Source organism: Budorcas taxicolor, chromosome 5 (assembly GCF_023091745.1).
Source record: "Budorcas taxicolor isolate Tak-1 chromosome 5, Takin1.1, whole genome shotgun sequence".
NCBI lineage: Eukaryota > Metazoa > Chordata > Mammalia > Artiodactyla > Bovidae > Budorcas > Budorcas taxicolor.
The window spans coordinates 85,392,412-85,413,271 of NC_068914.1; the positions used below are offsets into that span (position 1 = coordinate 85,392,412).

Here is a 20,860-nt window from a genome sequence, read left to right on the forward strand (position 1 = left end):
GGAACTCTACCTCAGCTGTCTGAGAGTTCTCTAGTAGCCAGCGTAGCAGTAAGTGCCCAATAACTATCACATCAGTTAACAAATAAGTCAAACAAAAAGTGATTCATAAATTAGCCTCTAATAAAGTATCTGAAATGAACTCTAAAACACAGTACAAACTTCCCTAAAAACTCAAAATTCTCAATGTTATATGGAAGAAATTAACTAGTCTTTTGCAAAACACACATCAAATTTCTTAACTGTCTGCATCCTGCTAATCTCAACATATTCATATTGCGAGATTTTTCAAATTCATAAACCACCTGTCCACCGCCAAATGGAGAATAAATCTTTGCACACTCCCAAAAAAGACTCTCAAGGATGAGTTTAAAATAAATCATGATTAAGACTAGTTTGGAGTAGGAAATGACAAACCACTCCACTATTCTTGCCTGGAGAATCCCATGGACATAGGTGCCTGGTGCGTTACAGTCCATGGGGTTGCAAGAGTCGGACACAACTTAGCAACTAAACCGCCAAGACTAGTCAGCACTTTCTGTTACATATTTTAATAAAAGGCTCTGTCTGGTGAAGTGGTGAGGACCTTCAGGCCTTTCCTATCCCTCTTTCATTCTCTAATCTTCACCCTCTGTCTTCCTTTCTCTTTCTCCTAATGGGCCTTCATCACTTGGCAGGGATTATGAAAGCGTTTAAAATCTTACCACCCACACCTCCAGCTCCTCTCGTGCTCTCCTCCTAGACCTCTGCAATGCTGCACATGCTGTTCTCTTGACCTAAAGGACCCTTCACATGTTGAAGGAAAGCCTCCCTCTCCTTTCTGATTAGCTTCCCTGTAAGCAGTCTTTCTTCTTAGAATCTTACATCATAGCAAGTGTCCAGCACAGCAATGATCACAACGATTGTACCACAGCAACACTTTTTGTTTCCAGGTCCATTATCCTTCAAGCAGAATCTTACTCAGGGAAAGAACCTAACACGTGAAATAAGAACCTGTTTCTACAGCTTTTTGCTGAGGCAGTCTCTCTGGTTTCAGGGTTCGCTCAAGGGATGTTTTGAGGATTATGCTTTTAAAAGCATATGAAGTATTTTACATGTTAAACCTAGCATTTAGCAAGCACAAAAGAAGAAAAGCTATATATTTTTATTATGACATATTACTATTATCATACTCTAGAACATATTCTATAGAAAATATATTAGAGATATAATGGAGAACAAATACTCATGACAGGACATGTATGGCTAACAAACTAATGGGAATATGAGATGTGGGATCAGATCAGAGGAGCAAAGCTGAGGACAGAAATTAAATTTGGCAATAATATACAAGGTGATGTTTAAGGCCAATATGTTGGGTGGTATTTTTGAGAGAAAAAGTTTAGAGAAAAGGAAAATGGATACACAGAATTTTGGAAATCATCAATATTGAGGTTATAATATTATATTTTTTTAAATTAAAATATATTCAGTAAATGATTTAAATTATTTTTTAACTTGTGTCAACATTAAAAATATGTGCATATATATTACCTGAATTTAGGAGAAGATCTAAGGCCTTCAATCCAACTGTTGTCAGGTTGACACTGGCATTATGAACCGTTAGCATTTTAAGAATCAATCTGTAAGTAAAAACAAAAAAATCAAGATCATCCTAGATGTTTACTCTTTTAGATATTGTCTTTTACTCATCTACATTTTTATTTATCTCATTGCACTTCATTCCCTATATTGAAGCTAATGTGTTTTTTCCCTATAAATCTGAGCCAGGCTTACAATGATTAATAGGGAATTATTATGAGTCTCAACAGAAAAGTTATAACTTTTTCCTCAAAATATTTAAGTTCAATTATTAACTATTTCACTCAATTCTATATTCAAAATAATACAGAACTAAATGTACTGAAGGATTAGTCATTTTATATGTGATACAAACTTGTGAATTTTATGTGACACATATTTATGTATTAAATTATAGAGATGTAATTAAAATGTTAGCTTGTATACAAAAATTAAAAACCATCTGAATATTTAAATTATTGACTTTTTACTACTTTTAAAAGAGAAATTGACATTACAGAAAGTGAACCTAGTATATCAGTAATATTCAGTTAGTTCAAATACATTTGATTTGAGCCCCTGAGTTATTAATTTTAAAATATATAGTCTGTAGTCTATTCCTACTCAGGGCTGATTAATTTTAAAATATACAATCTATAGTTTATTCCTACCCAGTGCTGTTTGGCTTTCTATTGTTAGAAAATAGAGCTTCCATGGCTTCACTTAGATTCAAGAAACTCGAGACATGGTCTCCAGCGATGCAGTAAGAAATTGAGAGACTCCTTCAACTCTGTTAATTCTCCTCCTACGTATGCTGCCCCTACCTCTTCTTGAATCATTCCCACTATTCCTGACTTCATTACCACACAAGAGATTTCTCCATAGTACTGTAAGCCTTTGGGGGGAAAAATCCTTGAATATAAGGAGATATGTTTTACAATAGCTATTGGCTGGAAATGATCTAATACACTCCACTATAGAGAAGAGTGTGTCTATATTGTTCACACTACTTCTGGCCTAAAGGAGGGGTGTAATAAATACAGGATGAACAGAAGATGAATAAATGATGAGTGAGCAAATAAATGAATAAAAAGAAACTTCCTGCAGCAACATTCACATAAGTTAACTGGAACATTCAGTTTGTACTAAAATATGACTAAGTAAGTTTTCTAAGTCTCCCTAAAGTTACAGATTACAAAGCTTTGGGGATTTGGGAAATTCTCATCCAAACCAAGGGACACATAACATTATAACTATTAATTGCAGGCATATTTTGCCTAATTCTTTGTTAAATGCTGTATTCTTTATTACTGACATAGAATTTCAGGGATTAGTTTGGAGATGAGAATATCTATTATTTGTAAATAGTCTCTTTGCAAAGCATACTCTTTAATGCTAGAAACTGAAAAAGAGCAACTCATATTTATCAAAGATGGAAAAATACACAAGCATAGGTATACTCGCCTATGAACAAACAGCTCTTACTTGTCTAAATTTGCAGCCACAGTTAAAACTAATACAGATGTAAAATTTAGTTTTGCATTAATTATGTTCTCCACAGCAATATATCTTTGGAAATCATAGTATTCACTTTTCTCAGATAAAGAAAAGTCACATTAAGTATAAAGAATACCTAAACTTGATGACAGAAGATATTTTATTAAATGTCAAGAAACAAAAAAGTTATCCAACAGTTATCCAAAGTTTTCCAAAAAGGATTTTCTTGTAAACACAGGAAAAATTTTCTTAACTAACTATGGCTAAAGAAGTAGTCTCATTTAAGAAGTCATTGTGTTGAAAACTGCAATAACATAGCTAGTAAATAGCTATCAAGATTTGGTGGCAAATGTGCTGAAAAATAATTTCTTCTTTTTCCTTCATTTTGAAAGCTGCAGTTTAAGCTCATTAAATATATACATATGAATATACATAAATGTGCTTTTTAAAGACACTAAAGCATATATTTCTAAATTACTATTTAGAGAACATTTTAGCTTCCATATGTTTGTTTTGAAGAAGTAGTGGTTTGTGTCCTGTGTGTGTGCCAGGTCACTTCAGTCATGTCCTGCTAGGTGCAACCCTATGGACTGTAGCCACCAGGCTCCTCTGTCCATGGAACTCTCCAGGCAAGAATACTGGAGTGGGTTGCTGGGCCCTCCTCTAGGGGATCATCCCAACCCAAGGACTGAACCCAGGTCTCTTCAGTCTCCTGTATTGATGGTAGGGTTCTGTCCTAGGAGGCCAGTGTTTTGTGTCAATTCTACCATTAAAAAGTAAAAAAGAAAAGAAAAAAAAGACATCTTTTATTCACTTGAATTCATAAGCATTCATCAACAATATACAATTTAATCAATTGTATGACTATTATTATATTATTAAAATAATAACAACACATAACATTTTACCTCAAATGTTAGCTTTCTAAGCTGTCTATAAATGTAAATCATTGATTCAAGGATAACTAGATGTATTTTAAAGGATTTTTATCAGTTTGGCTTGAAGTGCAAATACAGTGTATCAAGAAAAGGGCTGTCATACAGATATTTAGTACAGTACATTTTTACATACTTACTGGTGAACCCCAAGGACTTCCCAATCATGTCCAATATCATGGGGTCCCATTAAGCTTTGCATTGTATTTGGACAGATTTCTATTAATTTGCATAAAAGTGACCAACCCACCTAAAAATAAAGGCAAATATTCACATTTTAAAACAAACGCTCATATATGCAACATATTTAGTCAAAAAATCTCTTCATTATTAATAGACTAGGTGACTATTATTTTAAAATAGTTATTTTACAACAAAATTATACTAAAAAGAAGTATAACAAAATCATACTCAAAAAGCAAGTCATATAATTAGAAAACATATTTCTCCAAAAATCTACTGAAAAGGCATACAAAAGTAACATTTCTGAATGATGAAGGAAACAGACTGCCTATTGTCTAAATAAAAAGCAATAAAATAAAACTTTAAAAATAGTTTTAGAGGACATACCAAGACTATGACGGTACAAGAAAGGCTAGTCTCCGGGCTTTGTACTTTTTAAGGAACATCCACCTAACAGAATTTATTTTAAATATTTGGGACTTTAATTAAAAGAAGAAATGAAGTAGTTTGGAATGAGAGATTAGGAAAAGCCAGAAATTTTGACAGCCAAGTGTAAATTATCAGAAAAGACTGCGCCCCAGATAATAACGCTAGGACAAATGGCAAGAGAAGTAGCACTGTCTGATGACAGTGTAACGCTTTTCACAGGTAAGAGAAAGGCACTATGAGATGGAGAGTAGGTAGAACTTTTCAATGGACTGCTCTAGACTTCTTCAGTGTACCTAAATATGGGTTGATGAGGTCAAGACATCACGAACGTCCTTTAAGTCTTTCATATTTCCAAATGAATTATGATTTTACTGATGCCTTTTAAATATACCTTCATTCAGTTCACTTATACAAGTGATGCCAGATCGAATAAGTTGCTCTTTACTTTTAAAAAATACATTTTTAAATATTAATGATATTTTAATTCCAAACTGGAGATTAACTCACTCTTCCTGCCATATATTTCTCTCCAAATGTAAGGACTCTTCAATTCTTTCTACTATGTTACCAAACTATACTCGATATGGTCAGAAAAAGAAGATGCATAGATATTTAGTTCTACAGATTAATGGAGAAGTGCCTAACCATGATGTGTGATAAATACCAAAATTTAATATGAATTTTGAAAGCTGGATTCACTATCAGCTAGAGTTGCTCAGGGAAGAATATAATACAGAAAAAGTGTGACGAGTCAAAAGAACTATAAATTTGGTCACTTAAAACAGTGAAATGGAAACTTCTAAAACTGATAAGCTATGAGGAAGAGAAATAAGATGCTAAATATTGAGGAGGCTGCCAGAGAGGGGCCCGTTGCTAAATGTGACTGAATGTGTGAGTTGGAGCTGAGTGGCAGAGTTGAATGACCAGGGGAGAAATTTCTATGCATCTGAAGAGGAATAATGGCACACATTTCCTAATTGTTTACAGGAATAAACAAGGGGTATTTAATATGATAAAAGTGTTTATACAAGAGTTCTTTACAAATACTATTTCCAGATCCTTTCTGGACTAAGCATGAATTGCTTTACTCTGTCATTACTTCCTCTTACACAATTTCAAATTCCTTGAAAAGGAAGCAATTTTTGACAGCTATTTTTACCTAAATTTGAGTAGACATCCTCCTCCACATAAGCCGAACAGATATTGACAATCCAGATGCCATAGAAACTGGCTATTTCTGTGCTTTCATAAAATATATCAAGATTTTTTCATCTAAGTATTTCAAAAGTAACATTTGGAACAGTTTCTGGTGGGAAATAAATCATAAATCACACAGGATGCTATACTCATCTCTGCACCTGCATGGCTGACTCAAGAAGAAAACCTGTTTTGCTTTGGTTGGTGAAATAGCAGCATCAGTAAAATTGCTTTGCAAAAAGACTGAAGCAACTGAGCTTCTATGATTAAACAGAATCGCTAGCTGCAAAGTAGAGGTAACAACTGATCCATTAATGTATTCAATTAAAAGCTTATCTTTCAAAAAAAGAAACCTCCCATCTTGGACAGTCGTAATACAATTATAATTATTCTGTAAACTCAAGTTATCTAATTAACGCACAATGGGAAACATCTAGGGTTTAAAGAAAATTTTAGTCACTTGCATATATTTCACTCAAATCAAAGATGGAAACTGTGTGAATAAAGTAATGTAAAACTGAAGAACACAGAGAAATGTTCAGATGACTTGCAGGAAAAGAGATTTATAAGATAAATAGCCTAACTACCAATTGTCTAAAGATTATGATTTATTAAGGAGAACTAATAAAGTGTGAAAAGACATTGAAAATAAAAATTCAGAGTCAGGAATGTCATGTTAAATTCTGAAAACAAACCTTGATGTTCATTTTTGAAGGGTAATTTAATTCCCTAAATTCATCAAGTGCTTTTACTTCAGTACTTTCAGCTGATTCAATGTATAAAGCTTTAAAGTATATCTATATTAATTTCACCAGTAATATGCGTAAATTTGAAGAAGACAATATTTTCTTTTAAGCAGAGTATTAAAACATCCCTTTGATAAGATCAATGATAATTTAAATCAATAACGTCAGTAGGCATAGCATGGCCACAATATTTGTACCAAACCACTATACTCTTTAGTTATATAAAAAGTTTGTGAATTCAGCACCTATTATATTATGAAAAAAAGATTTTGAAGGTGTGTGAAACTTGAGTTCTAACTCTGTTACTAGCTCTGTGGTCCTAAATGAGCTACTTACTCTGAGAAAAAAATATTCAGTGAGATTTCTAAGAGGGAAGCAGATTTCATCAAGAATCAAATGATAATTACACAAACATAATGCCTTTTGCAGGTTAATATACTGTGCTGCAACAAGTAATTCTATTCCATTAAATCACCACATCAAAAGACAATTCCTTATTTTCTTACATACTTTGTCTTTGGTACCTACTGGGCAAGGATATTGAATGACATTCATAACTACCCAAAACAAACATGTCTGGGATCTGGCAGTTTCTAAAATGAGGAAAAATTAGGAGGTGGTATGTTGCAGACTCCCTTGGATTCTCAAGTCTAGCACTAGCTCCTCTGCAGACCAAGCCTACCCAGGGCCCGGTGTTCAAAGTTGTGCCTGGCAGAAGCGACTCTGCCAAGAACAGAATCCAAGGAATGGGGTCTGACAGACAAGACAATTTTGAACACCAAAGCAGAGGCGAGTAAGAAGGATGATGTGGGTGGAGAGCAGCAAGCACAAAAGGCCAGTGCGGGAGACTGAATGTTTCATAGGCAAAATTTCAGACACTGGGTGTTAAAAGAATAGTGTCTTTATCATGCCTCCGTTTTTTTCTTGATCTTATTTGCTAACAGCCTGAAAATCAATAGTCAGATGGGATATACTTCAGTTGAAGAAAAATAAAAGTAACCATTTATCTCACATATATATATCTTCATATAAAAGGAACTAGGCATATGGTTCACCAAAGCTAGACATAGCTGGACACAGAGATAAGCATAAGATAATTGATACAGACAGAGATTCAGATAATTCTTACATCGGTCTAGCCTCTCAAGTAGATATTAAGAAACATTGCACCTCGATAGAGTTCAAGCTTCAATTCTCTTTCCGTTTAAAATCTAACGTGCAAATGAGAAACCTAGCACTACCCAAATCTCAAAATCTACAAAGAAGTTCCCCAAATCTCAAAATCTACAAAGGAAGTTAACCTTAAGCAGTAATTTTGTTTTGACGGTGTATCAGACTTAATTTTCATCTTAAGGCTCCTTTTCAAATATATCTGATATATTTAACAAATTTCAGGGTTTCCTATGACACATGTTCTAAAAGGTTCACTTTTACATTCATTTTATATGAAAATAGTTGAGAAGTACAGATTTAAACTTACAAGGGACTCCTAAAACATTACTCTCTTAAGATAATACAAGGTGTACTACAACTAAAGAAGGTTAGAAATCTGTCTTCAAGTTTAAAAAAGAAAACCTTAAACCTATGAGAGTTTGCCAGTAACTTCAATTCATTAATTTAATTATTAATTCTATTACTGTTCATTATTCCTCTTTCCCAAACTATTCACAATGATGTCATCTCTAGAACATGCTGTACATTGGGAAGAATCTTAGGTTAACTTCTTTTAAACACTTAGGAACAAATCTAGCCAATGAAAGAAACCAAACCTCAACCCATTATTATTTCCCTCCCATCACCATCCATATTCTGTCAGTTAATTATATAAAGTTACATCTTAATGATAATTAAGGAGCACAGAGGAGGCCCTCTTACACAGTTAACATTTGATAATGATTTAACAATGCTTCCTATCTTAAAACCACAGACAGTGGTTTGTCAGGACAAATCTCAGAAATAACCCTGAACTCTGGGTACAAAGTATCAGTAGAAAAACACCTATTTCCGAAGAAGGGGAAATGGGAGAAATGAAAGCAACTCTTTTACCTGCTGCACACTTGCGACTCTCATATACGAGTCCAAGACGATCAACAGAGGCACGTGGACATTTTTGTCTTGAAATAACTTGGAGGCTGGAAAAGAAGGGGGTTAAGGAAAAGGAGCAAAGTCACGATTCATGGCACCCCTTTTAAGTCTGAGGAGGAGGGAGAAAGCAGAAGAAGTGAGCGCAAGACCTTCCTAGAATTTTAGAATTGTCAGCTCTTGTTTGCCCCAAGAAGTAGAGAGCTTTCGACTTCTCAAGAGTGCAGGTTTGTGCGGCCACGAAGTTGGGAGGAGAAAGTTTGTTAAAAAGGCCTGGGAAAGCGGGAGGCGGGGGAGCTGGGGGGGGAGCGGCGGGCGGTGCGGGCGGTAAGGAACAGTTTCCAGACAAAAGATTACCGTGATCGGCGTAAGTAAACACCAGCATATCCTCCAGGATTTGAACCAGCGTCTCTATCTGTTTTCCTTCCTGGACATTGTTCAGCCTAACTATTAACTTCTTCAGAGATTCCTCGTCCTCCTCCTCGCACCCCTGGCAGCTGCCACTGGCCATGACCGACCCTGCGCCAAACCGGCCGCCCCTCCCGCACTAAGGCAGGCCGCTCCGGGAAGGAAGGAGACGAGCCCAGCTCACCGGCCGTAGCCAGCACTCAGAGCCAGCCGCATCAGCACCCACGCCCGCCTGTTTATGCGACGGCGGCGGCTCCCGCCCTCTCTCGGAGCCCTCCTCCTCAGCGTCCTCCTCCCCCACGCAAGGCCAAAACCCCGAGCAGGAGCCTGCAGGAGAGAAGGCCGAGGTGTGGCCCAGCGCAGAACCTTGCGCCCGGGCAGGACTCAGCTAGAGCGGCCCGCCCGAGTGAGGCCGCGCCCGTGGCCCCCGCGCGGCCGAGTCGAGACCCTGGGTGGGCGCAGCCTCCCGGGACCGGATCCCGCCTGCCCCGGTGGTGGGGCCGGGAGTCGCGCCGAAGAAACCGACTCAGCGGACTCTGCCGAACGCCCAGGCCCCTGGCGCTTCAGAGGCCCGGGAGGCGTGCGGTCCTCACCCCGGGCCACCCCCTGACCCGCCAGCCTGGTCTCCTGCAGCCCGCGGAACCTCTGGGAACTAGGAAGAAGAAAAAAGCCGCCGCAGATCTCCAGATCCAAGAATATAAATCGGGGCCTTGGGAAAAGAGAACGCCGCCCGGTTGGCCCCTTTTAGGAAAACGTTCTCTTTGGAGTTCCCCCTATTGGGAGACGAGGAATCCCCACCCCCCTGCCCCCCAGGATGGACATAGTTAAGCAACCAAAATGTGCTTTTCTATGGTTGCTGCGACTTGTTTGTAGGAAAGGAGATAAAGACATTTTTCCTGTTAACTGAGTCTCTGTTGACCAAAAGGCCACGAAAATTAGCTTTTGAAAATTTGAGTTTGCACTAGGTAAGATTCTGAAAATTGGGGCACACCAAAAAGTAATGGATTCTCATTGCAATTGAAACTAAAGAGAAACAAACACCTGGTAAATGATATGAACAGGTGACCTAAACATTGTTCTGTTGATATTCAAAATTACTAAACTGTTTGAAAAATATATATATAGTAATGTGTTTTTCAAGAAGAGAAACCTGAGCAAGAAAAAAGAAAGACAAGGCTGGGCAGAGATGGCCTATTGCCTTCAGATCTGTCCTGGAATAGGGGTGAGGTCATTCACAAAGAAGATTGAACTAGAAGTTAGTACTTCACAATTTAAATCCTTTTATTTCACTTCCGGTACCCAGTTCTGACGACAATTTTGAAATGGGTAAGACAGCTACTTACCCTTCTTTTACTGATGAGGAAATGGAGATTTAGAGGAGTCTTAATTTAAGGAAAGCATTGTTGGTGTCACAGGGTTGGGAAGTTGAGTCAGGACTTAAATGCAGGTAGATGTCTTAACCTCAAACTGAAGGTTCTTTATACTCTACCACTTTAATCAAGTCATGGCAGTGTTCACCTTAGGGCTTCCCTCATAGCTCAGTTGGTAAAGAATCTACCAGCAGTGCAGGAGACTCCGGTTTGATTCCTGGGTCCCCTGGAGAAGGGATAGGCTACCCACTCCAGTATAGTTAACAGAATGAAAAGGCAAACTTCAAGCACAAATTCATAATAGAAGTAGTGTTCAGTGGAAAATCAAATGGTTCTGAAACAGTTCACTAGCTTCCTGGGAAGAAAAAAATAAAACAGACATTGCTAATTGCATCAAATTACCAAAACAAATTCCAGCTGGATTAAAAAGTTAATGAAAGTAACTAAAAATAAAATGTAAATTAACAGTTATTTAATCTTGGTATGCTGCTAAGTCACTTCAGTCATGTCCAACTCTGTGCGATCTCATAGACAGCAGCCCACCAGACTCCCCCCGTCCCCGGGATTCTCCAAGCAAGAACACTGGAGTGGGTTGTCATTTCCTTCTCCAATGCATGAAAGTAAAAAGTGAACGTGAAGTTGCTCAGTCGTGTGTGACTCTTCGCGACCCCACGGACTGCAGCCTACCAGGCTCCTCTGTCCATGGGATTTTCCAGGCAAGAGTACTGGAGTGGGGTGCCATTGCCTTCTCCCAATCTTGGTATAAGGAAACATAAAAACTAAGAAAGAAACTACAGATTGATATATGTGACTCCATAAAAATTCAAATTTTCTGCAATCAAAGAAAACAGAAAACTAAAAAAGCAAATGTCAAACTGAACAAAAAATATAATACATATGACAAAAACAATTAGGCTTAATTTTTAAAAGTTGTTACAAATCAGTGAGGGGAAATCACACTCTACAGGTACCCCAGAAGCAAAATGGATTAAATTTTTGAGCCAGAAATTCACTGTGAATGGGTAATAAGTATAAGAAAAGTATATTCATAATTATACAAAAATTGTAATACATAGCTATAAAATGTAATTTTCTGTGTATATGAGTGTGCAATAATAAAAATGAGAGAGAGCTGGGAATACATTCCAAAAATATTTCTAAAGCCTTTATGAAGAAATTATTAAACTATATTAAAAGGCATTATTAACAAGGTATAAATAAGTGAATAGGCCACATCAATTAATGAGAAGTTTAACTACCAAAAAGGTGCCAATTACCCCACAGAGTAATAAAAAAACAGACTAATGAAAATCTAAGCAAGATAGCACTTTTTTTTTTTTTTTTCAACGAAACAGACAGGCCTAGAACAGAAGAGACACTTTTGAAAAAGGACAAAGCAGAATTGCCCAATTAGACATTGAATCAGGGAGTCTTAACAGCCTTTATCAGTTTGCCAATGTGGAAAAAGCGCCTGGCAATGTTTTCCTGTAAATTAGAAAAATGTGCGCCTCCTTCTAGGCAGACACAGTTCTGTATCAGGGTGCACAAAGGCAGGATTTGGACTTCAGACTCCACTCATCCTGTCACCCTGGTGTCCTAATGCAAGGTATATGAAGGTATACAAAGGTATATGAAGCAATGTGTTGACTGTTATTATGCTGTAAGAGCTAATCTGTGCAAAAACCCAATGAAAGAGTATCTGGAACCCAGAAACATACCCTTACATATATGGAAATTATATGAGAGATGTTGCAGTGTGTAACAGTGGAAAGAGAATAGATTATTTATTTGATAAATGAATCTGAGACTATTGGTTGTAGGAAGAAATATTAAAACCTTTACCTCAGACATCATATTAAAAAATAAATTCCATTGAGCAATTTTATATGAAAAAATTAAATATTTTGAAAGTTTTGAGGGGGAAATGAAATTTTATGACATTAAGATACTAAAAGGTAAGACATAATCATAACAGTTCATAGAGGAAAAGATTAACAGGGAGCCCAGTACAGGGCTCTGTGACAATCTAGAGAGGTAGGATGAGGGGTGGGGGGCGGAAGGGGGACTCAGGAAGGAGCGCACATATGTATACTTATGGCTGATTCATGTTGTTGAATGGCAGAAACAATACAACACTGTAAGGCAATTATCCTCCAAATTAAAGTAGAAAATAAATAAAGGAAAAGACTGTTAAATTCAAATATATTACAATTTTAAAATGTTTACAAAGACCCAACCAACCAAGTTAAAAGATGACCCCAAGCTGAAGTTTTTTGCAACACACATAACAAGAAAATTTAATAAGAATATGTAAAAAACTATCATAAATTGTTAAGAAAAAGATAGTCTAGTTTATATATGTGTAAAAGACATAAAAGGCATTTACAGAAGATAAAATGCCATTTAAATCTATCAAAGATGCTCAGTTCAGTTCAGTTCAGTCGCTCAGTCATGTCCGACTCTTCACGACCCCATGAATCACAGCACGCCAGGCCTCCCTGTCCATCACCAACTCCCAGAGTTCATTCAGATTCACGTCCATCGAGTCAGTGATGCCATCCAGCCATCTCAGCCTCTGTCGTCCCCTTCTCCTCCTGCTCCCAATCCCTCCCAGCATCAGAGTCTTTTCCAATGAGTCAACTCTTCTCATGAGGTGGCCAATGTACTAGAGTTTCAGCTTTAGCATCATTCCTTCCAAAGAAATCTCAGGGCTGATCTCCTTCAGAATGGAGTGGTTGGATCTCGTTGCAGTCCAGGGGACTCTCAAGAGTCTCTCCAACAGCACAGTTCAAAAGCATCAATTCTTCGGCACTCAGCCTTCTTCACAGTCCAACTCTCACATCCATACATGACCACAGGAAAAACCATAGCCTTGACTAGACGGACCTTAGTCAGCAAAGTAATGTCTCTGCTTTTGAATATGCTATCTAGGTTGGTCATAACTTTTCTTCCAAGGAGTAAGCATGTTTTAATTTCATGGCTGTACTCACCATCTGCAGTGATTTTTAAGCCCAAAAAATAAAGTCTGACACTGTTTCCACTGTTTCCTCATCTATTTGCCATGAAGTGATGGGACCAGATGCCATGATCTTTGTTTTCTGAATTTTGAGCTTTAAGCCAACTTTTTCACTCTCCACTTTCACTTTCATCAAGAGGCTTTTTATTTCCTCTTCACTTTCTGCCATATGGGTGGTGTCATCTGCATATCTGAGGTGATTGATATTTCTCCCGGCAATCTTGATTCCAGCTTGTGTTTCTTCCAGTCCAGCGTTTCTCATGATGTACTCTGCATATAAGTTAAATAAGCAGGGTGACAATATACAGCCTTGATGTACTCCTTTTCCTATTTGGAACCAGTCTGTTGTTCCATGTCCAGTTCGAACTGTTGCTTCCTGACCTACATACGGATTTCTCAAGAGGCAGGTCAGGTGTTCTGGTATTCCCATCTCTTTCAGAACTTTCCACAGTTTATCGTGATCCACACAGGCAAAGGCTTTGACATTGTCAATAAAGCAGGAATAGATGTTTTTCTGGAACTCTCTTGCTTTTCCCTTGATCCAGCGGATGCTGGCAATTTGATCTCTGGTTCCTCTGCCTTTTCTAAAACCAGCTTGAAAATCAGGAAGTTCACGGTTCACGTATTGCTGAAGCCTGGCTTGGAGAATTTTGAGCATTACTTTACTAGCATGTGAGATGAGTGCAATTATGTGGCAGTTTGAGCATTCTTTGGCATTGCCTTTCTTTGGGATTGGAATGAAAACTGACCTTTTCCAGTCCTGTGGCCACTGCTGAGTTTTCCAAACTTGCTGGCATATTGAGTGCAGCACTTTCACATCATCATCTTTCAGGATTTGAAACTGCTCAACTGGAATTCCATCACCTCTGCTAACTTTGTTCATAGTGATGCTATCTAAGGACCACTTGACTTCACATTCCAGGATGTCCTGCTCTAGATGAGTGATCACACCGTCATGATTATCCAGATCATGAAGATAGGATACTGAACGAGGAACTCCCCAGGTCAGTAGGTGCCCAATATGCTGCTGGACATCAGTGGAGAAATAACTCTAGAAAGAATGAAGAGATGGAGCCAACGCAAAAACAGTACCCAGCTGTGGATGTGACTGGTGATAGAAGCAAGGTCCGATGCTGTAAAGAGCAGTATTGCATAGGAACCTGGAATGTCAGGTCCATGAATCAAGGCAAATTGGAAGTGGTCAAACAAGAGATGGCAAGAGTGAATGTCGACATTCTAGGAATCAGCGAACTAAAATGGACTGGAATGGGTGAATTTAGCTCAGATGACCATTATATCTACTACTGAGGGCAGGAATCACTCAGAAGAAATGGAGTAGCCATCATGGTCAACAAAAGAGTCTGAAATGCAGTACTTGGATGCAATCTCAAAAACTACAGAATGATCTCTGTTTGTCTCCAAGGCAAACCATTCAATATCACAATAATCCAAGTCTACGCCCCAACCAGTAACGCTGAAGAAGCTGAAGTTGAACAGTTCTATGAAGATCTACAAGACCTTTTAGAACTAACACCTAAAAAAGATGTCCTTTTCATTCTATGGGACTGGAATGCAAAAGTAGGAAGTCAAGAAACACCTGGAGTAACAGGCAAGTTTGGCCTTGGAATATGGAATGAAACAGGGCAAAGACTCATAGAGTTTTGCCAAGAAAATGCTCTGGTCATAGCAAACACCCTCTTCCAACAACACAAGAGAAGACTCTACACATGGACATTACCAGATGGTCAGCACTGAAATCAGATTGATTAAATTCTTTGCAGCCAAAGATGGAGAAGCTCTATACAGTGAGCAAAAACAAGACCAGGAGCTGACTGTGGCTCAGATCATGAACTCCTTATTACCAAATTCAGACTGAAATTGAAGAAAGTAGGGCAAACCACTAGACCATTCAGGTATGACCTAAATCAAATCCCTTATGATTATACAGTGGAAGTGAGAAATAGATTTAAGGGAATAGATCTGATAGATAGAGTGCCTGATGAACTATGGACAGAGGTTTGTGACATTGTACCGGAGACAGGAATCAAGACCATCCCCATGGAAAAGAAATGCAAAAAAGCAAAATGGCTGTCTGGGGTGGCCTTACAAATAGCTGTGAAAAGAAGAGAAGTGAAAAGCAATGGAGAAAAGGAAAGATATAAGCATCTGAATGCAGAGTTCGAAAGAATAGCAGGAAGAGATAAGAAAGCCTTCTTCAGCGATCAATGCAAAGAAATAGAGGAAAACAACAGAATGGAAAAGACTAGAGATCTCTTCAAGAAAAGTAGAGATACCAAGGGAACATTTCATGCAAAGATGGGCTCGATAAAGGACAGAAATGGTATGGACCTAACAGAAGCAGAAGATGTTAAGAAGAGGTGGCAAGAATACACAGAAGAACTGTACAAAGATGCTCAGCCCCACTTAAAACAGAATCACAAATCAAAGTCATAATAAGATATGATTTCACACCCCTCACATTAACCAAATATGTAAAATTTGATAATGCCAATGATTTCCTAGAATATAGAGCAACTGTAAAAACTACAGAGGCTTCCCAGATGGCTCAGTGGGTAAAGAATTCTCCTTCAGTGCAGGAGATGCAAGAGACTTGGGTTCCATCCCTGGGTTGGGAGACCCCCCTGGAGGAAGGGCATGGCAGTCCATTCCAGTATTCTTGCCTGGAGAATCCATGGACAGAGGAGCCTGGCAGGCTACAGTCCATGGGATGGCAAAGAGTCAGACACAACTGAAGTGACTTATCATGGACATAAGAAATATAGAATACTTATATAATACCTGTGAGACTGTGAATCAAAAAAAAAAAAATCACTTTGGAAATCTATATGGAAGTATCTATAGAGTTGACAATGTAAGCATTATGACCCAGCAGTTTCTTTCTAAGGATATTCCTTGGGGACACTCTCACATATGCATGGGCAATTTGTATTAAAATGTTCAATTTGGCATTTTTTGCTTACAATGAAAATGAAAACCACTTGAATTTCCATCAACACTTACATTTCATATATTTATGTATTAGACTTACATAAATCTGTGAAAATTACTGAACAAGAGCTTCATGAATGCATGCATGCTAAGTCGCTTCAGTTGTATCCAATTCTTTGTGACACTATGGACTGTAAGCCCTCCAGGTTCCTCCGTCCATGGGATTCTCCAGGCAAGAATACTGGACTGGGTAGCCATGCCCTTCTCCAGGAGATCTTCCTGACCCAGGGATCAAACCTGCATGTCTTTTTTCCCCTGCATTGGCAGGTGAGTTTTTCATCACTAGTGCCACCTGGGAAGTTCGAATCAACATAACTGGGCTTTTAAAAAGTTGCAGCAGTACTCTTGCCTGGAAAATCCCATATACGGAGGAGCCTGGTAGGCTGCAGTCCATGTGGTCGCGAAGAGTCGGACACAACTGAGCGGCTTCACTTTCACTTTTCACTTTCATGCATTGGAAAAGGAAATAGCAACCCACTCCAGTGTTCTCCCCTGGAGAATCCCAGGGATGAGGGAGCCTGGCGGGCTGCCATCTATACCGTCTCACAGAGTCGGACACGACTGAGGCGACTTAGCAGCAGCAGCAGCAGCAGCAGCAGGACACATAACCTACTGGGATATCAATACTCTAATACTAAACACGCTAAGTTGCATAGTAAAGTATAAAAATTATGCATGGGACTGATAAATTCTAGCCAGTGGTTACCTCTGGGGAGAGGAAAGAGTAGAAATGCATCCAGGAAGAATACATTGAAGGCTAGAATTGTATCTGTAACTTTTTTTCTTAAGCTTACTTTTGGATACATGAATGTTCATTATATTGTTATCTATGCTCTGTATTCTTATTTCATAATAAAAAAATTAAATGTATTTCAATTTCACTGGTGTTCAAAGTAATAAATTAAAAAATAGATTAATTCCTTTTATTCACCAAATTGGCAAAGAAATCCTTGAAATTTGTTTGGTAGTTTGTATATGAGGAAATAATAAATTATTCATAATATATAAAAGTAAAACATAAAACAGCGGGATTTTGATCCAAATTTTGCAAAAATAACCAAAAAAGTACATGTCTAATGAACTACTGAAAGTAGATAAGATAAACACATGCGTAACAAAAATTCTTATGAGGTCATAGAAGTAAAAGCTGCTTTTATGTGGTATATATTTTTCTGTATTTTTCCAATTTTTCACAGCAAATAGTGTATTATAATAAAAAATGGCTTCCCAGGTGTCACAGTGATAAAGAATCTGCCTACTAATGCAGGTGACACAGGAGATACAGTTTTGATCCCTGGGTGGGGAAGCTCCCTTGGAGTAGAAAATGCCAACCCACTCCAGTATTCTTGCCAGTGAAATCCCATGGACAGAGGAGCCTGGTGTGCTACAGTCCAAGGAATCACAAAGAGTTGGATTTGACTGAACGACTGAACACACATCCACATTTATATGATACAAACTTTATAAGTACAAAACTTATTTGGAGAATATAACTTACCACACCAATAAATATAAAATATTTTATATGGCGCGAGCAAAATAGGAAAATTCAAATTGAATTCTAGGAGATTCACTGAATATATGCAATGATTAAGACTACATAGCCTACAAACGATAATCCAGTAATATAAGCTTGTTTTCAGAAATATTTCACTGATGTCTATAAATTCCTTGAGAGCCTCTTGAGCCTTATTCTATACCCACACGCCAAAATGGTTCCTGGCACAGAGTAGCCATTCCATGAATATCTGTCACTTGGATGAATGAGTGAGTGCAAACCGAAGACCAGAGGAGTAAAACAATCTTTCCAAGTCATCACTAAAAGGCAAAACTGAACTGTGTGACAGGGACTTCTCAAACTCTCAGCCCAAACTTTTCCCATCATTTTGTTGTTCTTATGTGAGTTTCATTAAACTAGATTAAGGCTGTTTCTAATCTGAAACTGCACTTCCCTTTTACCATCTATGCCTTATATATACAGAAAGCAAATGTTTTTTCTGGTTTCTGAACTAGAGATAAAAATTTCAACTGTGCTTGTGATGTAATATTCTCCCCTTATCAGTTGAAATAATCTCTCATCATAATCAAATGCAAGTTACTCTGAGATTAGAACAACAGAGTATCCACAGTCTTCAAGCTTGGTTTGCTCAGGAAATTAGTCTCCAAATTTGTATGCTAATATTATATTTTAGTTTAGAATTTTTAGAAGTACATATGTATATAAGAGTATTATGCAAAAAAAGCAATATCATAGAAAACCAATTCAACATTTATCCCACCCAAAATAGATCATTGCTTTTGTGTTAAATGGACATATTATAGGTAATCAAAAATATTCCTTGAATTGAAAACACTAAATTATTATTCACAATACCTCTGTTGATAAAATAATATTAAGAACAAGGAAATTAAATGATGCATTTTTTATTACATTTCTTCATTAGAAAAAAGTAACTTGAAATTTCTTTTTAGGAGAAACATTATTTTTACAACTCAATAATTAAATGGTATCTTAAAAACATAGTTTCATATCCCTTCAAAGGGTAGTTATAAAATAAAGATATACACTTATGTGCCAAATGAGAGGGTATATATCAATGATGTCTTTCACCACTAGTACTAGAGTTTCTAGAAAATTTAGATGACTATCATAAGTAAATGATTTTACTTAAATCTGTCATAAGCATACATCTTTCTAGACTATTTAAAATTTTAATTGTTTAATTAGGTTAGAGTGCTTTTTTGAGATTAATAAGAAGATAAATTTGAATTATAAAAATAAACATATTCTAGGATATTCGATTAAGTCAATAGCTATTGTGTATCTACTGTGTTTGAACTCTGCTTTGTATGTTAGGGACCCAGAAGATAAAGTCTCTACCTAAAGTAGTTCACAGTCTAGTGAGACAGATATTAAAACAATTATGAAACAAAAGAGCACAGTGAAAGTGGAAGAAGCCCAGGAGGTACAGGAAGTGGGTAAGAAGGAGGAAAGGGAAGAATGGAGGCAAATGTGTACATGAGGAAGTGTTTACCGGTGAGTAAGAGCAGGAAGGACTGAGAAGTATGCTCTGGTTTGGGGCACTGAGAGAAGCTACTGATCAGGGTTCTGAGCAGGACAAGCCCTGAGGCCTGAGTGCTCTGCAAATGGAAATGAGTGCTTTACAAGCATAGTTAGTCTTCAGGTATTTTTCAGATCTTAATGAGGTGTCATTTTTCACATTTCGCGCATTCTGAATCTACTTCTTGTTCCTTACTATCTTACTAACTGCGTCAGTTTTCTGCAGCGAACAGTTGGAAAATGTTGTTTGTTTTATTGCAAACCAGAAAAAGCCAAGAGAGAAAAATCTTAATATAATCCTTGTTGTTATTGGCAGCCAAATCATGGGAATTATAGGAGTGAGTTACCAATATCCACAAGAACTTGGGGGAAAAAAATGAAGCATAAAATCAACAAAAGCAGATGAGGCCAAAAATAATATATTAAAATCACTTCAAAGAGACACAACTGCACCCATGCTGGCAACACTATGTTTAACTAGTTAAATATATTAACATGTCTAAAGAATAAATATAGTTATGTGAAGGGGATTGGTAGACAGCCATGAAAAGACAGAAAAAGAACAAAATAGGCAAACTTGAGTAATGCAAACCCAAGGGAGATTCCTATTAAGGTGAACTTTAGTAGAGTGGACCAAAAGCAGACGGCACTGTTGGAGAATGTGTCTTAGCCATTGGATTTTGGACCTTCTGATGAAGCCACCCTATTATGAATGAATGAATTTAACATTTATTTGTTGAACCTCTGCCAAGCACTGGGGATATGAAAGTAAACATAAAGTTTACAGTCTAGGGATGTTATAGTGCTGAATGTTAAGTGCTATACTGAGGAATACGTAGGTTACTATGAAAATACATTGAAAAGGGAACTTTGGGGGATAGGGAAATAATGAGAGAAGCCTTTCTTCTATTTTCGAAAGCACCAGCCTGGACGTAACAGGGAGCAAGACAAACATTCTAGAAATTAAACAATATTCAGTATAAACAGAGCTAGGAGTACAAAACAGAGTTCATGCACATTGGATTCCTCAGGAAGCAGATTCTGAGACTGAGATTAGTGTGAGGGAGGGCTATTAGAGAGCACTCTTTACTAGGAAGTATGGAAGGTTAGCAAGGAAACAGGACTGAGTGGAGAGAAAAGTTGGGCTGTGATGCAGTGTCAACAGAGCGCTCAGCCAAAGCCACAAGGGTTTTGGAGCTGAGATGGCCCTCAGAGAGTTCTAAGTTGAGATAATGGGACAAGGTCTTCATTTCTCCATGTGGACCAGTCATTGAATGAAAGTATTTTGGGGAATGGAGAGTGGTATGACTTTGTGTGAGAGAATTCTCTTTAGCTAAGGCAGTTCTGAAAAGGGATGACAGCTGAGGGCT

At 37.7% G+C, this 20,860-nt stretch overlaps 1 protein-coding gene across 1 annotated transcript in view; it reads right to left on the minus strand.

Moving 5' to 3' along the window:
* The window catches only part of LRRK2 (leucine rich repeat kinase 2), a 213,824-nt gene extending 204,687 nt beyond the window's left edge, over positions 1-9,137 (minus strand). The window contains exons 1-4 of the mRNA XM_052640501.1: positions 8,984-9,137; positions 8,591-8,676; positions 4,130-4,239; positions 1,531-1,619 (exon numbers count right to left, since the gene is read on the minus strand). Of these exons, the coding sequence (XP_052496461.1) occupies positions 1,531-1,619; positions 4,130-4,239; positions 8,591-8,676; positions 8,984-9,137 (439 nt within the window). The remainder of the gene's footprint in view (positions 1-1,530; positions 1,620-4,129; positions 4,240-8,590; positions 8,677-8,983) is intronic.
* Positions 9,138-20,860: the final 11,723 nt, after the last annotated feature.